A 21,992-nucleotide genomic window follows, 5' to 3' on the forward strand; every position below is an offset into this window, starting at 1 on the left:
ACTACTGATTAATAATTAAATAAATAAAATAAAAAAATAAATTGTCACCAAATTATTTCAGTTGTCAGAAAATCGTTCCAACATCAGTTTACAAATTACCGTCATCAGACGATACAAATGATGAACATGCGCATTAAAAACGGTACAAGTAGTTTCGTGACGGTTTTCGGACCGTACAAAAATTGCGTGTTGGAACAAACCTATCGTCAATCGTCACGAAACCGTCACTGGGCGATCATAATTTTTGTTGGAACGGTCGGAAGGACGATGAGATGAACGATCATATTTTTGTTGGAACGTATTTTGTTTAGTGCGCAGGAGCGTAACCGTTACGTGACGGTTTTTAGTTGTGTTGGAACAACAACGAGAAATTGACATTCGATCAAAGAATATAGACGCTTATCTTCTAATCTTATCTAAGCTTATCTTCTAAGCGTCTATCTTCTTTGATTCGATATAAAATATATACATATTTGTCATATTGTTTTATTTAAACATTTAAATATGCTCACGTGTTGTAGCATTGTATATATTTTAGTTTTAAAATTATAATTGGAAACAACTCCTTCGCCAACCAATTTTAATTTAAGTCCTTAAGTGTGGTGCGCTCCCACCAATATTTAGGATTTCAAAATTTAAAGTATATGGAAAATATACTATCACGATCATGATTATACTAAAAAAATGAAAGAAAAGTAGTATCAAGTAGTATATTGCGACAAATATTTATTTATTTGGACATCTTCTATACTTAATCTTTTTGTTTACACCAATTGGCTGTCGTGTTATAACACAAAATTAATAAACTCATTGTTTCTACCCTAGACATGTATTTTAATTGTCAATTGTACCGATGAATACTCTACTTGAAACATCTGAACAAACGGAGCCTCAGTCGCTTCCAAGGAAAATATCTCCAATTGGAAAATTTTTTGTAGCAATCACAGGTAAACCTAACCTCATTAATTGTACGAAATACTTATTATACCTAAATACAATATCTATTACGTTTCAGGAGGTGTTGCAATTGGATTGACAGTAATATGTGCCCCATTTATCAGTCCTGCATTTCGAAAATATTGTTTGCCGTATATTCCAGCTACAGATAATCAAGTTAAGAATATATTGGCTGCTCTCAAAGGACGAACTGGTACCCTTTTAGATTTAGGATCAGGAGATGGCAGGATTGTTTTAGGTAATATTTTTTCAATTATACTAGTGCTCTGTTATATATTTAGAGAGAATGGGTACCTATATAACACATAAAACCTACAGTGCCATATTTTTATATGTTAAATATATTCTCATTCATATATTCTGTAATGTAAGATATTCTATAATATAATTAAAAAGGTTCAGAAATTCTTTTCTTGTGGCATGTCTAAGTTAAATCGTTGATTGAATATCCAAATAGGATCAGTATTCAATCAATGGTTAAATATTATGTTTATATGGGTTTAAGGATGTGGATAAATGTGGATGTCATTTTTGAGAGTTGCAGCAAAGAATATAGATGCATTATGCATCTATATTTTTTGGTTGCAAGTTGTAACATTGATGTTAGAAGTAGTGTATTTTTTCTGTCAACTAAGATATGATATCAGTTTTTTGTCATGTAATGGTGATAACCTCCTGACTTAACATTTAATGTAAAAATTAAAAGGGAATTCTGTGAGAAACCCGTTTGCCCACCACTGTGTATGATAACAACTTTCATCCTTTTGAAATGTTTTTAAACAATATTTTACCACTATCATCTGACCAGCTGTTAAGTGTAATGTCTCCTGAATGTAGATAAGTTTAGTCAACATATACAAATGGCTTACCTTCACTTCTATAATATTTGATATTGTCTAAATATTTAAGACATAGAGGAGAGGAATGTTATTCCATTTAATTAATAATCAGATTTCATTTGCTTACATTTAAATCCCAACTCTTTACCCATATGCCAAATACTCATACTCCTCTTCAAGACTTTTCTGTAAAAACTTCAATGATACACAAAACCTTCAGTCTTATGAAAACGATAAATTGTATTTCTAATAAACTGTTTGTCTTAGTTCCTCAAGTCAAACAGAGTTTGTATATATTTAAACACATTGTAAACTATTCCTGTGGTGTCAGTCTGATCTATTTACTCATACTACATGTAACTCCATTAGTAGTAGTAGTAGTCTCCACTCTACAACATAGTTTCTAATATGAGTATTCACACCTTTCTTTATGAGACTGGAAAACATAATCAGACTGAATTACAAACTCGTTTCAAATCCAGTGGTTAGATTTTCTCGAAAATAATTCTCAGTGGTTCTTTGTGTGTCCTTAATTACTGTATAATTATTGTTTTTTAAGATAAAACAATACAGAAAATGTTGAAGATGCTACATATTATATGGTGCAGAAACTTGTGGAAGAATATAGTAAGTGGGGTTTAGGAAGTTATACTCAGGGAAGATGGAAGTGACGAGAAGGATATACCTCAAAAAATAAGCAAAGGTAGAGCTATCAAAAGTCAGACAAACTCGTTATTGTGGAGTAAAGACATCTGAGAAAATACAGAAAAACTATTGTTTACAACACTGGTGTAAAGTAGGGTTACATATGGCTCAGAGGTCTGAATAATAGGTAAGGGCATGCAAAACCGAATTAATGCAGTTGAAAACAATATTTGGCATTATGCTGCAGACTCACACTATGTGACTATGTAAGAATAGTTAGAGTTAAAGAAATAATGAGCATAGAAACAACATTAACAGATACCATAGAGAAAAACTAACTTTCTCGGTACAGGTTCATGAAACTAATGAACAGTGAGAGGTTACCAATTAGACATTAGGGATGAACCTCAAGTAGAAGATGGAAAAAAGTAAGACTAAAGAAGTCTTGAGAAAAAGAAATTAATATTCCCTTGAATACAAGAGACAGAGAAGTAGACTCATGGCAAAACAAAAAATACATTTTTTAGTAATCATCTATATTATTAAACCCAGACATAAAGCCATTTTCAAACTCGAGTTTTAATACAAATTATATTCTGAAATTAGGCCTGATCTAGATGCTGAAACATCAATTAAATAATTATTTTTGGATTGTGGTTTATAGTTGGATATTATGTTTTAATTTTGTAAGTGTAATATTTGATATGAAAATTTTCACATTGTAGAAACTGCAAAAAACAAGTTTATATCTCATGGTGTTGAATTGAACCCATGGTTAGTATTATTTGCAAAAATATGTGCCCTAAGAGAAGGAATAACAAACGCAAAGTTTTATAGAAGAGATCTGTGGAAATATAGCATACATCAGTATGATAATATAGTTATTTTTGGAGTAGAACAGATGGTAAGTAAATTATTTCTTTATTTATCTTATCTTTATTTTATACACATGAATGAGTGGCAAAAATTAATCATCATCATTCTCAGTATATTCTGAGCTGCACCGATTATGGTGCAGCCTCCCTTACGTAGTCATTTTTCATTTCTGCCGATGATTGTCTGGTATTCGCTTCTTTGTGCCATGTTGTATCTGCTTATGTCTTTATGTCATAGTTATCTTTATCTTAAGTTTAGCAGTCGCCTATATCTGTTGAAGCATCTTAGTGACCTGGGTTTTCTGTCTGATCCATCATATTCTTTTGCGATCTCTTATGTCTAACATGCATCTCTACATTGACCTTTGACTCACTTTTGAGTTTTGCTATTATTTCTTTCTTGAACTTAAGGACCTTTTAGATGTTCTTATCGTTTATTCTTATATTTAATTGCATATTTCGTGTTCTGCTAACCACCATTACCTTCATCTTGTCTATATTATTCTTCAAGCCCAGTCATTCTCCTTCAGTGTTTATTCTATCTATTAGTCGTTGTAGCGCTTCTTGGCCATCAGCTATTATGACTGTATCATCAGCATAGCGAAGATTACTAATAGTCTGTCCGTTAATTTTGATTCCATCTTCAGTGTCACTTAAGGCTCTATCGAAAATCGTTTCAGAGTAAAGATTAAAAAGGAGGGGTGACAGAACACAACCCTATCCTGTACCTGTCATACACATTTTTCGATTGAGAAATATGATGTAGATTCCAGTCCTACTCTCACAGATGCCACTTGATTCATATAAAGGTTCTTTGATGTTCCTGGAGCAATCTTACTAATTCTGAATGATTAACACAATCGAACACTTTCTGGTAATCTATAAAGCATAGGAAGACATCTTTTTGCTGATCTCTGCATTTCTGAAGTAGGACAGTTAAGCTATAAAGTGCTTCTCTTGTGCCAAATCCTTGTCTGAAACCGAACTGTGTGGGGCTAATGTCTCTTTCACATCTGTTTTATATTGTTGTGTGAATTATCTTTAAGAAGAGTTTTAGGACCTGGCTCAATAAGCTGATCATTCGGAATTGGTCGCAACTATTAGCGTTTGGCTTTTTTGGGATTGTTATAAAGGTTGATTGAAGCCAATCCTGTGGTATTTGACCGGACCCATAAATGTCATTAAAAAGATCTACCAAGGCGTCTATATTGTCTTCACTCTACATTGTTAGAATCTCTATGTATATGTTGTCTGGGCCTGGTGCTTTTCCCCATTTGCTCTGTTTGATTGCCCTTACAACTTCTGACTTCAATATTTTGGGTGAGGGTTCACTTTTATATTTACTTTCAGAGTTTCTTCTAGTGTTGTCTGAGTATAGTTGCTGTGTGTAGTTTCTCCAATGTTGAAGTAGATCCTTGGGATCAGTAATTAATTTATTGTCCTTTATAATAATGTTAAAACTGCAAGGTTTAGTATGACCTGTCACTTCTTTAACTAGTTTATGTATGTTAAAGTGGCCATGTTTTTCTTCCAATTCCTCCATGTCTGCACACCTGTCTAGCAGCCACTGTTCTTTAGCTTTGCGACACTCTTTTCATATTTGTCGGTTAATCTGCTGATATTTGGTTCGGTCTTTGTTTTTAAATGATCTGCGGTCGTCCATCATTGATAATATTTCGTGAGTCATCCAATTCTTCTTTTTGTACTTTTGGAAGCGATCAGAGACTTGGTGGTGGTTACGATAGCTTTTTTAATACAATTCCATTTGTCTTCTATACTGGCCGGTTGTTTAGATCTTGCAGTGATATCTGCTATTGCCTCATTGAATTTTTCTGTGACTTTTAGGTTAACGTTAGGTTGTTTTAAGCTGTTTATATCAATTTTCTTTGAATTTTCTTAAGCTTAATTTTCAATTTTCCTACTACGGGATTCTGATCAGATCCGATATCTGTTCCAGGGTAAGTTTTTACTCCTTGCAATCCATTTCTGTATCTCTGATTAATCATCATTGTACATGGTTTTTGTTTTTGGCAATTTCATTGTTAGGCCAACTTCATTTTTAATAATCCTGCAGAATTTTAAGAACTTATAAGCGAGCTAATTGGTTGATCGAAATTTCTGTTATTGCCTTAGGATATATAGAATCGAAAGCCTTCTTGAAGTCTATGAAGGTTAATGCCAGCGGTATTTCATATTCTTTAGCTCTACTCATTAGTTCTCGGAGCTTAGGGATATGATTCAGGATACTAAATCCACTTCTGAAGCCAGTTTGCTTTCTTGGCTTTGTAGCATCTAATCTAAGGCGTTTGTTAATGTGAATATCTTGTTTTGAAAATGACAAAACTGAGATTTGAAATTGAAAGAATGTTTGACACCCAATTTTCCTTCTACATATTTTTAACATAAGTTATTGTGGATATCATTATTTCTATATATTTATTTCAGATGAATGACCTAGAAAAAAAGTTTATTAAAGAATGTAAATCAAACTGTAAAATAATAGCATGCAGATTCCCTCTTCCCAATTTGACACCTATCAAAACTATTGGATATGGAATAGACACAGTGTGGGTCTACAGTCTAAAATAGATTAAGGGTGTAAGGTGAGTTTTTCAAATCAAAGACTATATATTTTTTGTTTCTTTTTTTTTAACACAGGAATGTCTCTTGAATAGTGGTTTTTGCTCATCCAGATGAGTCTGATTAATTTATTTTTCATGAGCAAAACCTCTTAAGTCAGTCTACAGCTCATGTGATATATACATATTTGAAAGATGCAGAGCTATATATTTTGTCATTTAAGAAAAACGTCTCATTCTTCATGATGAAGAGAAGAATGAGAAAACTAACATTAGGATACTGGCAAATGAAACAGACTCAATTATCAGAGCTTCCATTTGCAGATGACATGGTTTTGATAGCATAAAACAGAGAAGACCTACAGAACAACCTTGAAATCCTAGAAGAAGAACTGTTAAACATAAATATGAAAATAAATACAGAGAAAACAAAAACAATGATAATTTCAAATCAGAGAAAGACACACGCAATCCAATTAAACGGAAAACAACTAGAACAAGTGGAACATTTTAAATACCTAGGAGTAATAATTGAATCAAACGGTAAACAAGACATGGAAATAAATGAGAGAATAGGACGAACAGGAAGCTTATTTAACACTATGAAAACAACATTTTTGGGGAAAAAAGAAATACAGGAGAAGGTAAAAACGGCAGTTGTTAAATCAGTAGTTAGACCTACAATCATATATAATAGCGAGTCATGGACATTGACTGGGAGACAAAAATCTCGAGTCAATGCTATGGAAATGAGGTTACTGAGGAAAATATCAAACAGAAAAAGGACAGACAAAATACGTAACGAAACAATCATACAAAACCTAAAACTAGAACCAATAAACGAAAAAATAGTAGAGGGGCAACTAAGATGGTTCGGGCACGTGTGTAGAATGTCGAATAAAAGATTAACAAAACGAGTGTTTGAAACGAGAGTGCAAGGGAAAAACAAACGAGGAAGACCAAGAGTTAGGTGGGTAGACGAAATCAGAAAAGAAGTTGAGAAGAAAGGAGTGGATAACTCCACCAGCCTTACACCTAACGGTAGAAAGGCTTAGGACAAAGTAAGTAAGTAAGAAAAACGTCGATGATGTCATATTTTGACATCTGTCAATAAAAAAAAAACAAATTGAGTCCAATCAGAAAGTCAGAAACTGAAAAAATTGATAGACCCATTCGGGCGTTTTCCCTAAAAGCTGAAGATTACTTAATGATTAGGGATAGTTCATTTTTTTTTCCAAACATCTGGTTGGTGTGTGTTAGTTTTCTGTATACTTTGGGTACATATCCAGTATTCTCCTGTGTGGTTAACACATTCAGAAATGGTAGTGAATTATTATTTTCCTCTTATACAGTGAATTTGATTAATTCTTCTTTACAGTTGATGTCCATCACGAATTTGTTCGATGACAGAATCACATTAAGTTTTACAGTTCAGAAAATAGTTGGAAGAAAGATTTTAGATGTTCGATCTGTATATTCAAATTCGGCTACTTTCAGCTTTGTAGATTAAAATTTTGTTTCTTACGACTTTTTTGATCTTCTGCTAAGAGGATAGTTATTATAGATTATTATCTTATTAAAAAGTTCATTCGTTCATTTTTTTGTCTGTGTATACATTATATTCAGGGTTTATAGGTAATTCAGGGTATATGTTTTCCATATCATGAAACATAATATCTCATGATAATTATGAAATTTATGTTTCTTCCTGAAGTCTCGTCTATAACCGTGGCAGATATTATCAAAAGTAACGCCAGAGTAGGTGTAGTGTAATTTGCTATCACTCTGATTACTGATGATATTTTTGTGGTATATGTATATCTTCAGTTATGTATATGTATATATCAGTTTTTGAAATAGCGTTAAATAATCGCCGCGAAGGTGTTAAGATCGGTGGTGAAATTATTAACAACATCAGATACGCCGATGACACCGCAATAATGGCAGAGAGTCTAGAAGATCTTCAAACCCCGTTGAATGCTGTAAACAACGAATGCACTGAAAAGGGCTTAACAATCAACGCAAAAAAAACAAAATAGATGGTGGTCGGAAAAATTAATATCGAAGACTCAGTACTAAGATTAGATAACAAAATCCTGGAAAGGGTGGAACACTTTAGATATCTGGGTAGCTGGATTGACTGCAGGGTTGAAAGTGACGAGGAAATTTCGACCAGAATAGAACTCGCACGGAAAAACTTTATTAACTGGCGTTCTGTATTATGCAGTAGAAGTCTGTCGTTGACCACACGTCTAAGAGTATTGAAGTGCTACGTCTGGTCCACTTTGTTCTATGGATGTGAAACCTGGACAAAAAAAAATAAAAAATCTCAGCAAAAATAAAAAATAAAAATAAATAAAAATAAAAAATCTCAATTAGAAGCGTTTGAGTTATGGTGTTACCGTCGCATGCTCAGAATCCCGTGGACAGCACACATATCTAACGAACGCCTGCTAGAGACCGTGCACAAAGAGCGAGAATTGATCAACATCATCAAAATGAGAAAGGTCCAATACTTCGGTCATATAATGAGAGGACCTAAATATCGGTTACTCCGGTTAATCATTCAGGGCAAAATCGAAGGAAAACGTTGGGTCGGAAGAAAACAACTGTCCTGGCTGCGTAACATTAGACAATGGACAGGTCGAACGGTCGAGGAACTGTTTCATCTAGCTGCCGACCGAGAATCATTTCATCAGCTTGTCAATATGACGATAGCCAACGCTTGAATACAAGCACGGCACACAAAGAAGAAGAAGATGTATATCTTATTTGTAGCTGTCGTGTGCTCCCCTTGGATCTGTCGGTTGTTCCCAACCTGTTTTGGAATTTTAGGTACCTCTAGGGAGAGTTATATAGTTAGTACTGTTGGTAACTATATTCTGTTCAGATCTTCCTTAGGATTCAAATTAATGGATGGTAGCGTGATGTTCTACTAAGCACCTGTGTTTCTTTGAGTACAATTAGATGGTTGTCTTGAGGTATGTTTTGTAACAGCTACTTTTTCGCAGTGACCAAGACAATGTTCCTTTTGTGCTCGGTCAAACGAGTATGTACACTTAGGTTTTGTTGTTTCAATGTACACTGAACCAAAGCTACAGGAAATACGGTAAATTCCTCTTGGATCTTTGGCCAATCTTGACTTTCTTATAACGTCGTCGTTGGTTTGAAGATCATAATGGTCATGTTTTGTTAAGATTTTGCTAATTCGATCTTAAATTTACAACTATTTAATATACAGTAAGAACGCTTTACTTTTTGGTTATCGTATCTTATCGAATTTGGTAAATTCCCAGTAAAAATAGTAAACTGTATTAATATGCCACAAGAAAATAGCCTCAGAACAACATCTTTTGTTGAATATATTGTATACTGTATCTGTGATATTTTTTTTTTCGAAAGATGGCTGAAAGTAAAATGTTGGTTAACAGCTCATGAACAATACTTACTTTCTTTTTTTTTATTGCAGGTGTTCTTCCAAGTTTAAGTATAATAATAGTGGAATTGTATATATTTGAAAATAAATAGTTTATTTTATTATTTAAAAAATGTTTTATTAAATATTATCCTTATTCTGCTGCCGATATCAGCAAAAACGAACAGTAAACTGCACAAAAAATAGAAAATGAAAACGCCTCTGGGAAGTCCAAAGTAGCACGCACATACAGTCCTACATTTCACTGTTGAAAGGTTATTGGTTGTAATTTACTCTTATTGTATTTCTTATGTCAAACACGATCAGCTAATAGAATGCTTGCAAAAAAAGAACCTGGATCCAAACGACATTAATACAATACATTAACTCTACTGGAACCAAAACACCTCTGTCAGAACTGAAATGGGTGATACTGAAACCATAAACATCTAAAGAGGAGTTAGATAAGGTTGTATACTATCACCATTATTATTCAACTTATACTCAGAGGACATCTTTGCACATGCTCTAGATGAAGCACAAGAAGGAATAAAAGTCAATGGAAAAATCGTGAACAATATCAGGTATGCCGATGATACAGTACTGATTACTGGCAGTGAAGAAGAACTACAAATTCTGTTAACCAAAATAATGCGAGAAGGAAAACTATACGGCCTTAAGGTGAATGTAAAAAAAACCAAAACAATGGTAATTTCAAAAAAACACACACCAGTTATAAACATACTAGTCAACAACAATCTAGTTGAACAAGTGAAAAAGTTTAAGTATATAGGCTGTTGTATACATTAAACCTTAGACCAAGAACAAGAGGTTAAATGTAGAATAGAACAGACAAGAAACACCTTCTTAAAGATGCGACAGTTACTCACTACCTGTAATATTGATTTGTCCCTACGATACCGCATGATAAAGTGTTATGTATATAGTGTACTATTACACGGCGTGGAAGCTTGGACGGTAACAGTCAGCTCGTTACGACGTTTAGAGAGCTTTGAGATGTACGTATTTCGTCGTATGCTAAAAATTCCATGGACCGACCGCGTTAAAAATGAAGTTTTAAGGCGTATGAATAGAGAACGTGAACAGACAGAAATTGTCAAGAAGCGAAAACGTCTTATCTTGGACACATATTTAGACGCGACAGGTATAACTTCCTTCAGCTTATTATAGAAGGGAAAATAGCAGTCAGACTCGGCCCGGGTAGACGACAAATGACCTGGCTGCGCAACATCAAAGATTGGACAGGATTAGACTTTCAAAGTTTAATAAGGAAAGCCCAAAATAGGGAAGACTTTGCAGAGGTCATCGCCAACCTTCGCTAAGAAGACGGCACCTAAAGAAGAAGAAGTATTTCTTATGAAAATATGGTCATGCAGTCTAGATCCTCCATAAAACTAGATAGGCTAAGATAATCAAGACAACTGTCACGAACGAATCAAAAGTACCCTTCCAGTTTAACTCCATTGTCAATGATTGGGAAATAGAAGTTGGATTAGGACAATATTAAGATGAAAGGATGGCGTAGACGAGGACGCGAAAGGAGCGATTGGTAATGGACAGGAACAGTTTGCGAAATAGACAAGGGGAGTTTGGGGTTTAAATAGAGTCATAAATACCACAGATAATAACGGTTGGGTCACTAGAATGTTTAAAAATTATTTTTCATTGGCTTAAAATAAGCTTTGAGAACAAACTTTACAAAAATGTTTATCTTGGACATTCGTGCATGTCGAACTGCTAAGAAATGCCACGTAGATACCTAGTGGAACCATACAGTTTTATACATTTTCTTTCGATTTCTAACTTCTGTAATACATTAACAGATGTTCAATTGTCAATCCATAAAATGTACCCAACACATTTTAAAACTTTTACACGCGTTTTTTGTTTAAGAAATACAGATTTTTATAAATGATACAGCATAAATTCAACAATTTTCTTTCCATTTCCTGTCAATTTTGACTGTATCTTTAAAATAACATTCCGAAGAGAGGCACATACGGGATTTCTAAAAGTTTATTTTAACATTATTGTCCATTTTCATGTCAACATTGAATTGTTTATTTCAAATGTTCGGCATAACATCTACCAATTAATATGTTCAAAATTCTAAAAAAAAAAAGGATTTTTCTAGCTGTGGAGAAAATGTTATATTATTATATATTATATTATATATTGCGTAACTCTGCACAAGTTAATAAACGGTAAAAGAAAATTTGGAACTGGAAAATATAAGTTTGCACACTCTCCTCATCGAATCCAGTCAAACAACTAACAAGAGGAAACAAAGTTAAAATATTTGAACCGAAGAGAAGGGAGAAAGAAATACAAAGTAATTAATAAATTAGATTCACTGTATTCTATTGAATTCTACAACACAGATCATATAAATATTAATTTTTCTAAGATTAAAAATATGACAAATGTGGTATAAACGCTGTAATGCGTAGAATTTTATAAATTTTACAAAAATGACTTCAATGCGTTTTTGACACTAAATTTTGGCGAGAGCGCAAGTTAAATAATTAGATATGAGGTAAACAATTAAAATAAAACAACACCGCACAAAAATATTCATCATAAAAACATAGTTAACAGCAAGTTTCAAAAAGAAATATTCTTAATAAACAAATACTGTACTGTTATATTTATATTATATTCTTTCACTCATTTACGTCATAAATTTAATGTTAGTGGTGACATCTATATGTTATCTACTCGTATGACTAAACTAGTCTAAAACAATTCATTTCTGTGTAAGTTCTGACATGACTCCCTAGATGTCATGTAAAGAATATGAGTAAGTTATAGTTGCATAATTATTAGTAACCCAGATTAGTCGCCAGAAAAGAATGCTTATTATAATTAAAAGTAAAACATTTTCAGAGCAAAATGCAGCAATCGTTCACAGATCCTCGAGATACCACATGGAATAATCTTTAACATCTATGTCAGTTAAAAAATAATTTTGAATTGGTTTAGTCATAATAATATGTGTATAGACAGCGCAATTAAGATATTGAATTATGAAGTAAATATTAGCTAGTAAATAGAACACACTATGTTAAGTAAAATATTATTTATCTGTTAATTTTTTTAATAAACGGGTTACAATTTAGTAGTGTTTTTTGAAATCTCTAAAATAATTACACCTCTTTATTATGCAACCAGTCATACGTGAAGTTTCTTAGCGACAAGATGAATATTATGTAAAATTCAATTACGCATTCGCCAAAATTTAGACTGTCAAAAACGCTCTCGCCAAAATTTTAACTGTCATTTTTGTAAAATTGATAAAATTTACTTTAAACTATTTGAAATTTGAAAGTTGTAATTATTCTGATAGAGATTGCTCCAATTGGACAGATTGTTAAAAACAGGCAAATTGACAAATCGCTTATCATTGTGTAGTGCCACATTTATGATCTCATTATTATGTTTACCATATAAACTTTTTGTTTAAATTTTTTGTACTAACTATAAATTTCACAGTTTAATATAAATGCATATTAAAAAAAATAGATCAGAAAGCTCCAACTATCCTCCAACAAATAATAATAAAAAAAATTCTATTAACCACTTCCTACTTACAAAATCGACATTTCTTTGTGGATTTACCGAATTGGTGGATGAAAATACGAAGATTATTGTAATGTCTGGCCAGTCCAATAACAGTAAACAATCAACAGTTACCTCGACAAGAAGATACCAAAGATCTGGGTATATATGAATATAGGAGACTTACGGAGAAAACACATCTTCGCCAAAAGAACGCAAAGTGACAGTGATAGCGAAGGAAAGAACATCGCAACGGGCGACATTCAGCGGAAAATACTACAGGGCTAAAATGTGGTACAAACACTAAACTGATTACTTCGGTCTTCTAAAATTAGTTTACGAACAAACATGACAATAAATGATATTGAAAAATAAGAAAAATGGGAAGGATTTACAACACCTTAGATATAATAGAATCCAAACAACTTTTATGGTACGGGCATTTAATCCGAATGGAAGACGAACAATGGCCAAAACAGACCTTAAACTATGTTCCATGGAATAGAATAAGTAGAGAAAGACCAGCATTAAAATGAAGAGAAGGAATCAGAGAAATAATAAGAGATAGAGTTATAAATAATGAGGAATGGTGTAGATCCAACCAAAGGTAGAGATCAAAATGCGGGATGCAGCAGAGGCTGTAGAACCCTCTTAGATATATTTATTTGAAATATATAATAAAATAACAGGTTAAATCAAGAGCCGAAAAAAAAAACAAGAACAAACGGCTTCCAGAAAACAAAGACAGATAACAATATTAATTGCAATGTAATATTTTTGTACTGTGAAATATAACAGAAATAAAGAAGGAGGCAGGAGAGGAACTAGCATCAGCATTCGTTGACTTGAGATCTGCATTTGACACAATAGATAAAACAATACGTGATAAATGTTTAAAATAGATAAAAACCCCGAGTAAACTAATGCATGTAGTAAAATCAATATATGAAAATCCTAGAACGAAAATACAAATTAGGGGAAAAAGATCAGATTTCCTCCTAAAAAGAGAAGTGGAACAAGATTTATATCATAGACATCATGGATAGATTAATAGAATTAGAACGAAAATAGATCTAGAACGAGAAACCTTAAACAACAGTTGGATACAATCGACTACCATACAAAAATTGTTGAATGATTGTGAGAGGAAGGGGGGAGAAAAGGAGGAGGACCAAGAAAACAGGTAAAGCAGGAGGGACGAACTAGATAAAAATGAAAATAATATCGAGAAGTAAAAAAAGAATGAATAAGGAGAATTGTTACCAATACAACAAAAATCTTACACTGTAGCGGCAGTGACGTAGCCAAGATTTTATGTCGTGGGGTGTCCATTCTTTTAAATTCACTCGCACTTTCTACAAAACGTTTACAAATTTAATACACGAATGAATTATTTAATTTTTCTTAACAATTATTTTTGTAATAAGAATACTTACTCTTTTTAATATATTTTTTTTTAGTAAGGAGTAGTTTGTCATAGGTAAGAAACTTGTACAGAACAATGATGACAATACATTGGTCCTGATAAAGTATTTTTATAAGCATTATTAATGAATATATAGGTATATGAGAAGCAATATTTGTAAGAAAAAACATTAGACTTCTATTTAAAAAAAATATAGTATTTAAATAAAAATTTATACATTTTACTGAAGCTATTTCCTTGTGGCATTTTAAAGTAATTACTATTTAAATGGGAATAAGCCACAATTAAAGGTTAAATTACGTTTATTGACGTTTCAATTTCCACTTTGGAAATCGTTTTGTATTTTGAGAACGATTTCCGAAGTGGAAATTGAAACGTCAATAAACGTAATTTAACCTTTAATTGTGGCTTATTCCCATTTAAATAGTAATTACTTTATACATTATATTTTTCACAGCATAATATATTACTTTTAAATTACATTATTTGAAATATTGAGGTACCAAAAATAATAAAATTTTCTAACTTCTAGAAATATTTATTGAAATGAAAAATTTTAAGTTTTAAGCAAGGAAGGAAAAACTGCACTCATAATAATAAGAGTAAGTGAAGTTATAGTTTTATTTTTCTACTTTTTTGCCATTATACCTAAAAAATTGTCTTAATTGCCGTAAATATTCCAGTGACACGACAGTAGGGCAAGTCCAGTAAGCCTTTTATTACCTTTTGTAGGTTTTTACTATCTTCATAGTTGAAAATAAGCACTCAACAGTTGTCCTAGTGATAGGAATAGTAATTAGAATTCTAAGAAGTGTATTGATGTTTGGAAAAAAACCTTTTATCACAAAACTCCAAAACTTCTGTATCAGTCTTCAAAGTTTTTATTCTTTTACACTATTAAATACTCTTCTGTGAATACTGCTAGAGAGCATTTATTCAAAATATGGAGTTTTACCAGGAGATGCAAAACCAGCAAGGATTGAAATACAGTCAAAATGTCTTCATTGTTGATAAATCTTTCTTTTAAACTAGAAATTAGATTGTTTAACCATGGAATGAACCTCGATACTCTAAAATATTCTTCAACTGAAGTTGTTTTATGATTATCTCTACAAATATGTCTCTTATTAATCCTTGGAATTTGAAGCTTAGTACCAAAAGTATCTTTAGATAATTTAGAAGCAGAATTAAAGAGTTTTTCAAATTCAATTTCGGAATTTTTTCTTGAAATCCTTTAAAGTAGGGTAAGATATCTCTACTTTGGGTAAAGATAATGGAAGCGTAAAGCTTAAGATCTTTTCAAAAACCAAGAGGAAGATTAAAAAAACTGCTTTTTTCTATCGCTAAGGTTGAGAAATTTCTTTGAAACTGGTTGAACAAAGTTCAACAAACTAGTGTGTCATTTAATAAATCTAGTTTCGCACAAGCTACTAAGCCTTTTCTTTTTACAATGTGGAATGTAAACTTGAATTGCATCTTTTAGAGTCTTTCTAGCATGAGCATTTTTTTCTGAAAAAATTAATTACTTGATTGTTAATATCTAAACAGTTTCTTCTATAAGCCCCTGATATAATAATGGACAATCCAAGATTGAATCTGACTGCCACAATGAACGTAGGTACACTAAGTTCTATTACGACAGTTTCGTTGTTTGACTTGAACATTTTTTGAATAATTTAATTTAAAAGATTCAATTTCCTATCAGCTGCTAGGTTCGTAAATTTTTAAAGATTATTATTATTTTTTTTACTATATATTTAAAAGATTTTTAAAAATTGTTGATTATAAGTGCTCAATGTTCATATAAAACACAATCTAAAAAGTTATTTAAATACTGTCGAAAACCAGTATCTGGATACAATTTAAAATAGTTTACGAGGCATTACTTCCTAATTAATTAAGGTTTATCATAACTCGTCATTTTCTAATAATGCTTTATTATGAAATTACAATTAATTAATACAGTCTGAAGGTTACAAACAATTATTTAGTGTACAATTATGAGCTTAGAATAAAAATTGACAAATCCCTTACGCTAAAAACCGTTAAAAACGTAGTTAAAAATTAGACACATTAAATAATATATAACTATACATATAAAACAATTTTTCACAATCTATTACTATCGAAACTAACCATTATACACTATATGCAATTAAAAAATATTTGTGTGTACCTGGGAAAGGAAGCACAACTCAACAATTCCTTAGAAAATCTAAAATATTCCTTGTTTAAATTCCCGTCTTTATTCAATTTGCTTCTAACATCTATTTTGGCGCTACGAACGTGGGTTTGGCTCGTCAGTCTCGCTACAGCCATAGGGTTCGATCAATGGAATGGTTTTACATGGGAAACCCACAAGAGGAGGTAAAAATTAGTAGTTTATGAGTAAATATATAGTAAACAACAATTAGACAATGTCCTATAGGGATAGGATTGCAATTTTACTTCCTCTTACTGTGTTGTGGTTTCAAAATTTATAAGAAGTTTTTATTCATACTAATACTGTTTGTAGTGACAAATTTATCGATTTAAACTATCGATTAATATATCGATCATTGTATACAGCTTATGCATCAAGTTAGAATCTATGACATAAATTATCTTTCATTGTTCACATTACAAATAACTTTTCTTTTCTAAATGAACAATCATTTACAATATCGTACAAATAACAGTAAACCAACTGACCTTTTATTTATGACAGTAATGACAGATAGAAACATTCACTTATTTAACAGCACCGTCATATGTATTTTTAATAACATTTTAAAGTTGCGTATAATATAAAAATCCTAAAATATTGCTACTAAGCAATTAAAGATTGTATTTATATAACAAAATGCCAACATACCAAAACAACTCAATAAGAACTCTTTGTAAGAAAACTATGTCTTCATTAATTCAATATTTTGAAAGCGTGTAGAGAACACTGATGACTATAACTGTTGTGAGAGAGCGAAGTAACGATACAGGTATGTTTAGAAATTCGAAATCGGTTTAAGAAAATAATGTGTTTCGCAGTTACCCGTTTTATTATAATTTCTAGGTTTATAAGTTCTGAAAATACCCAAAGAGCTTTAACAGAAACAATAAAAGTCATTTTGAATCTTTTGTGGAGTAGGTTTGTTTTGTATTTAAATTTAATAATACAAATTCTTGATAACAATTATTATTTTTGTCATTTCAATACTTCATCATTTCGTAATTCCCTGCTTTCTTTACAATCCAACAACCTGGCAACGCTATGTGAAAATATCAACTTCAAAATGGATGACATACAACAGATTTATAAGGAAATGGTCAATATCCAGCTTTAAGCTTTGTTTGAAAGTAGGTCACCAATAATATAGATTGCATTACCGAAACTGAAATTTAGTCTTTAAAATACTAAAATAATACACATACACATTCGGTGTGTTTCTGCGATATCGCCAGTGCTACATTTTGCTCATGCTAGATCTAGCCAATGATTAAGAAACCAGGACAAATCTATATACTTTTAGATAGAAATATCAATGACTATCAAGATATCTCGAAACAACCAAGGAATAATAAATAAGAAAATGTGCGTTTTATGATATGTCAGTATTACTTTGTCAATTGTATCTGTTAAATTTTTTAGTCACAGTCTAAATTGCTACGTTTTGCCAAATCCGTTATATGATTGCAACCTTTAAAAAGAAACTGCACACACTCGAATCACAGCTTTATAGAAAAACGCCTAGAATAAGCTGAACTTTGAATTCAGGTATGAAAAAAGAGTGAGGATAGTAATAAGGAACCCAAAAAATAAAAAATAAAACAGAATGAAAATTGATCATAAACAGCTTGCCAAAAAAGTCTCATATCTAAACCTGAACATACAATAAAAGACAAACAATTCAAAATTGGAATGTTTCATTTTTTTTTGTCGTCCATTCATTCTTAAAAGTCTCTTCCGTATTTTTTACCACCTCTTTCTATTACGTCTCTATTTTTGTTCTTCGTCCTTCCTCCTGCGTATCTTCTTTATATCTGTTTTTATTCGTCCTTTTCACTTCTTTTTTTTATATTTTTCTCTTTGTCTATTTCTTCCTTAGACGTTTAAGCCAATATAATGATTAAGACTCCTAATCTCATCTTTTCTTCGTTTCTTTATCTACTTTTCCTGTCTCTCTGTTCTTTTTTATAACATATTTAGTTTAGTATATTAATAATTCTATTTGGATAATTAAATGAAATAATCAATTTTCAAATCACTGTTTATCAATCTTTCCACTTCAGAAAGTTTCCACAGGATTGATAAAATATGGTGTAAAATATACTATGCTTCAGATATTTCAAAATATCTTGAATTGTGAAGCATTGAAGGGTAAATTACTCTTCATTAAAACAATTTCATAAAAATAAGAGCAATAACAACAAAAATGTAAAATAAAAATACGAAAGTAGTCCTGAAAACATTCTAATGACAAAAATTACTAGTGAACAAATTACTTTAAATAATTAAGTTCGACGTAAATATGTTAGGTTAATAAATTTTGTTTAACAACTAAATTAGAAGTCCGTCTAGTCAAATATGGTTTTTGCTCTGGCGAAAATGATAAAATAAATTCAGACAATAAGATGTTAGATTAGAAAAATGGATCGATATCTTTTTGTATGTGTGTGAGGGAGAGGGGGTGATCTATTAGCTGGAATGAGAGAGATAAAATATGGGCTTATAACCGTAAGGTCAATAAAGGACGGAGACTGTGATTTTTAAAGCTTTGACAGTGCACGTCAAGTAATTTAACTGTCAAGTGGTTTGAAGTTTGACATGTTATGTTGTACGATTACAGATGGCCACGTGTATATTACATAAACTGAATACCGTAAGGTCGAGCGCCCAAGAAGCAACTGTTTTAAAATAACGATTGAAAACTAGTGGAAAACTAGTCTCAGGCGGATCGCCTACGCTAACAAAATAGTTGCTAGTGCAATCGATTTCAGACCGTAGTCTTGAAACAGTTGCAGCGTGGGCGCTCGACCTAACAATTAGCATTTGCCACTAAAAACACAAATGTATATGGGATTTAACTAAAATCTTAACAAAAACACGTTTCATGGAACTATTATTGAATTGAATGATAAAATTTATTATAACAAACAAGTTGATTTAAAACATTAAAGCGTACTTTATTAGTATATTTTAAAATAATTTCGTTTCTAGTAGAACAATTATTCATGTAACACAATAGTCAACTTTGATATGGGTCACGCAGAAACGACATTGTTCAAATCCCGATTGATTTATTTTAGAAGCGATGTATGTACAAATGTACTAAATATTAGAGTAACAAAACTATCTAGATGCCGAGTAACTTTATACTGTACAAAAAGTATAAAAATTCGAAAAACGTCAAATTAAAAAAAGCTTATGCCTTTTTCGAAACTTTAAAACAATAAAAATACAAAAACAATTCCATGAAACTATAAAACACGGATCAATCCCAGGATTATCATCGTTAGTTTAAAAACATTAAAATATTTTGAACATTAATATAAAAATTACCCTACTTTCAATTTTGTTAACATCCAACAAAAACAATAGACGCAACTTAGATAACTATGATATTCCCAAGGATAAAAGTTAAAAAATATGGTAAACATTTAAAAAACCGTGACGTCATAACTGTCAAATCAGCAATGTTACCGGGTTATTTATGTTCTGTGTACTGACAAATGAATGATTTTAAATATATATCATTATAAGATATGAAAGTGAGTGTTATCGATGTCAAAATTAGTAATTTATAAGTGAAAATATAAAAAGACTATTTTAGAGCTAAATTATAATAAATTAAATTGTGTTGGTTAACTGATTTGTCACAAAGTGACGTCATGGTCTATATAATATTTAAGGTATATAATCACAGGTTAACAAATCAACTCAAAATTTACAGTCATCAGATGTCAAATGTTGGCGCTGTGCATTTTCTGCTGTACCATATCCAGCAAGATATCCGAGTACTGTTCCATGATGTTGATGACGTTGTTCGGACCGCTGGGGCCCTTGGACACCAAGTCGTTGAGTTTCTTCACTGTGTCCGTTTGGTTGACGTCAGTGTTGCCGTTGTTTTGCTTCAATTCTTTGAGGATGCAATCGTGGAGGATCTTATGGGTGCGGATCATCGACATTTTCACTTTGTCCATTCGGTCTATTTGAGATTCATTGCCGTCGTCCGCTTCGCTAAGACGGTCGTAGAGTTTGACGACTTTTTCTGCCGTGGAGGTTAGTTGATCTATGAGATCGTCACAAACTTGGTTCGAAACTAAAAAATTGATAATAAGTGATTTGAAAAGACAATGAATATGAAAATATATGCATATAACTACAAATAATAGACATATAATTAGAGCTGCTACACTACTTTGGAAAATGTATCTATACTGGTGTAGAAATAGATCTGACGTACTACCGTAATTAATTTAAAAGTTTTAAACTTGCAACTATTTATAAAATCCATAAGGAGAATGAAATTCCTATAGTTGGTTGTATACCATGAATCACAAAAGTTTTATTTAAAAATCCTTTTATAAAAGATATAATTAAAAAGACTATAATGGGTAAAAACACTTAAAAAGTTACAAAATATGTTGTGATGTTAAAGTTATTTAACAGATACCCTGCAAGGCAACGTAAGACTCCCAATAGGGGTTGTTGCTGACCCTCAGACCTTGTCTGAACGGGTTCAGTTGCCGTCTAGAACTAGATCTCAGTAGTATAAAAGATCAAATAAACAATAACTGGCATAGATGGAGAGTTTAATTATATAAGTATAACGATAAAAGCACTGGACAAGAAATATCCAACCAAAGCAGAAAAGGAAAACAAAGTGTAGATGTCATAAAATAGAAGAAAGAATAAAATTGAATAAAGAGTGTATATAAGGGTAACATTGTAACACAATTTCTATGACAAATCACATATATGTATGCGTGCTTGGGACAATGAGCACAGAGTACAATGGAAAGATGCATGAATAATCATGAAAGAAACAGATTTGAAAAAGAAAAAAATCAAAGAAGCAATTCTCGTCCTACTTAAATAAAGAAAAATGTAGCAGGTTTTGGTCGCCAATACTAAAAGAAGAAGTCAACAACAAGAATATAACAACAAGAGTGGATTAATCGAAAGTCAGTTAACACACAATACACAAGCATATAATACATAAACACACATTACACAAAACGCATAATACACAAACAAATGATACAAACAACACACAAAACAGTCAGAATTTGATATTCCGCGGGGTATAGACACCCCTCTTCTCCTCTATCTTTTGTCCTTCGTGAGGATGTAGTGGCGAAATTTGTTTGACTAGGTCTGTCCAATTATCTCTCTCCTGTGTGTGTTGTTTTGCTTCGGAGAATGAGTAACCAGTCATGTCCTTTATTTGGTCCGACCATCGTACTGGAGATCTTTCTCTGGATCTTTTATTAGCTACGTTACCTTCAACTATCATTCGCTTCATGCCTTCTCTTCTTCTAGTTGTATGTCCAAAATATCTCAGTATATTTTGGTTGATAGTTGTGATGAGTCTAGTTTTTATGTTAAGTTCTGCTAGAATTGAAAATGGGCAACATTCTACGGTAGACCCACATTTCAAATGCCATTATACGCTTTGAATTGGCTTTTTTATTGTTCAA

General features: G+C 31.9%; 2 protein-coding genes across 14 annotated transcripts in view; one reads left to right on the plus strand and one right to left on the minus strand.

Moving 5' to 3' along the window:
- The first annotated feature begins 363 nt into the window (after window positions 1-363).
- LOC140436607 (ATP synthase subunit C lysine N-methyltransferase) lies at window positions 364-9,444 on the plus strand. Its single transcript, XM_072525559.1, has 5 exons — window positions 364-947; window positions 1,016-1,195; window positions 3,167-3,345; window positions 5,762-5,919; window positions 9,365-9,444. The coding sequence occupies exons 1-4, from the start codon at window positions 854-856 to the stop codon at window positions 5,903-5,905; spliced, it is 597 nt and encodes a 198-aa protein (XP_072381660.1). The 5' UTR covers window positions 364-853; the 3' UTR covers window positions 5,906-5,919; window positions 9,365-9,444.
- A 6,791-nt stretch (window positions 9,445-16,235) lies between these two features.
- Window positions 16,236-21,992, minus strand: part of Wdr62 (WD repeat domain 62) — a 466,085-nt gene continuing 460,328 nt past the window's right edge. For all 13 annotated transcript variants that reach the window (XM_072525572.1, XM_072525571.1, XM_072525568.1 and 10 more), the window contains one exon: window positions 16,236-20,611. In XM_072525572.1, coding sequence (XP_072381673.1) covers window positions 20,253-20,611 — 359 coding nt within the window. In that variant the 3' untranslated portion in view covers window positions 16,236-20,252. The remainder of the gene's footprint in view (window positions 20,612-21,992) is intronic.

This window comes from Diabrotica undecimpunctata, chromosome 3 (genome assembly GCF_040954645.1).
Source record: "Diabrotica undecimpunctata isolate CICGRU chromosome 3, icDiaUnde3, whole genome shotgun sequence".
NCBI lineage: Eukaryota > Metazoa > Arthropoda > Insecta > Coleoptera > Chrysomelidae > Diabrotica > Diabrotica undecimpunctata.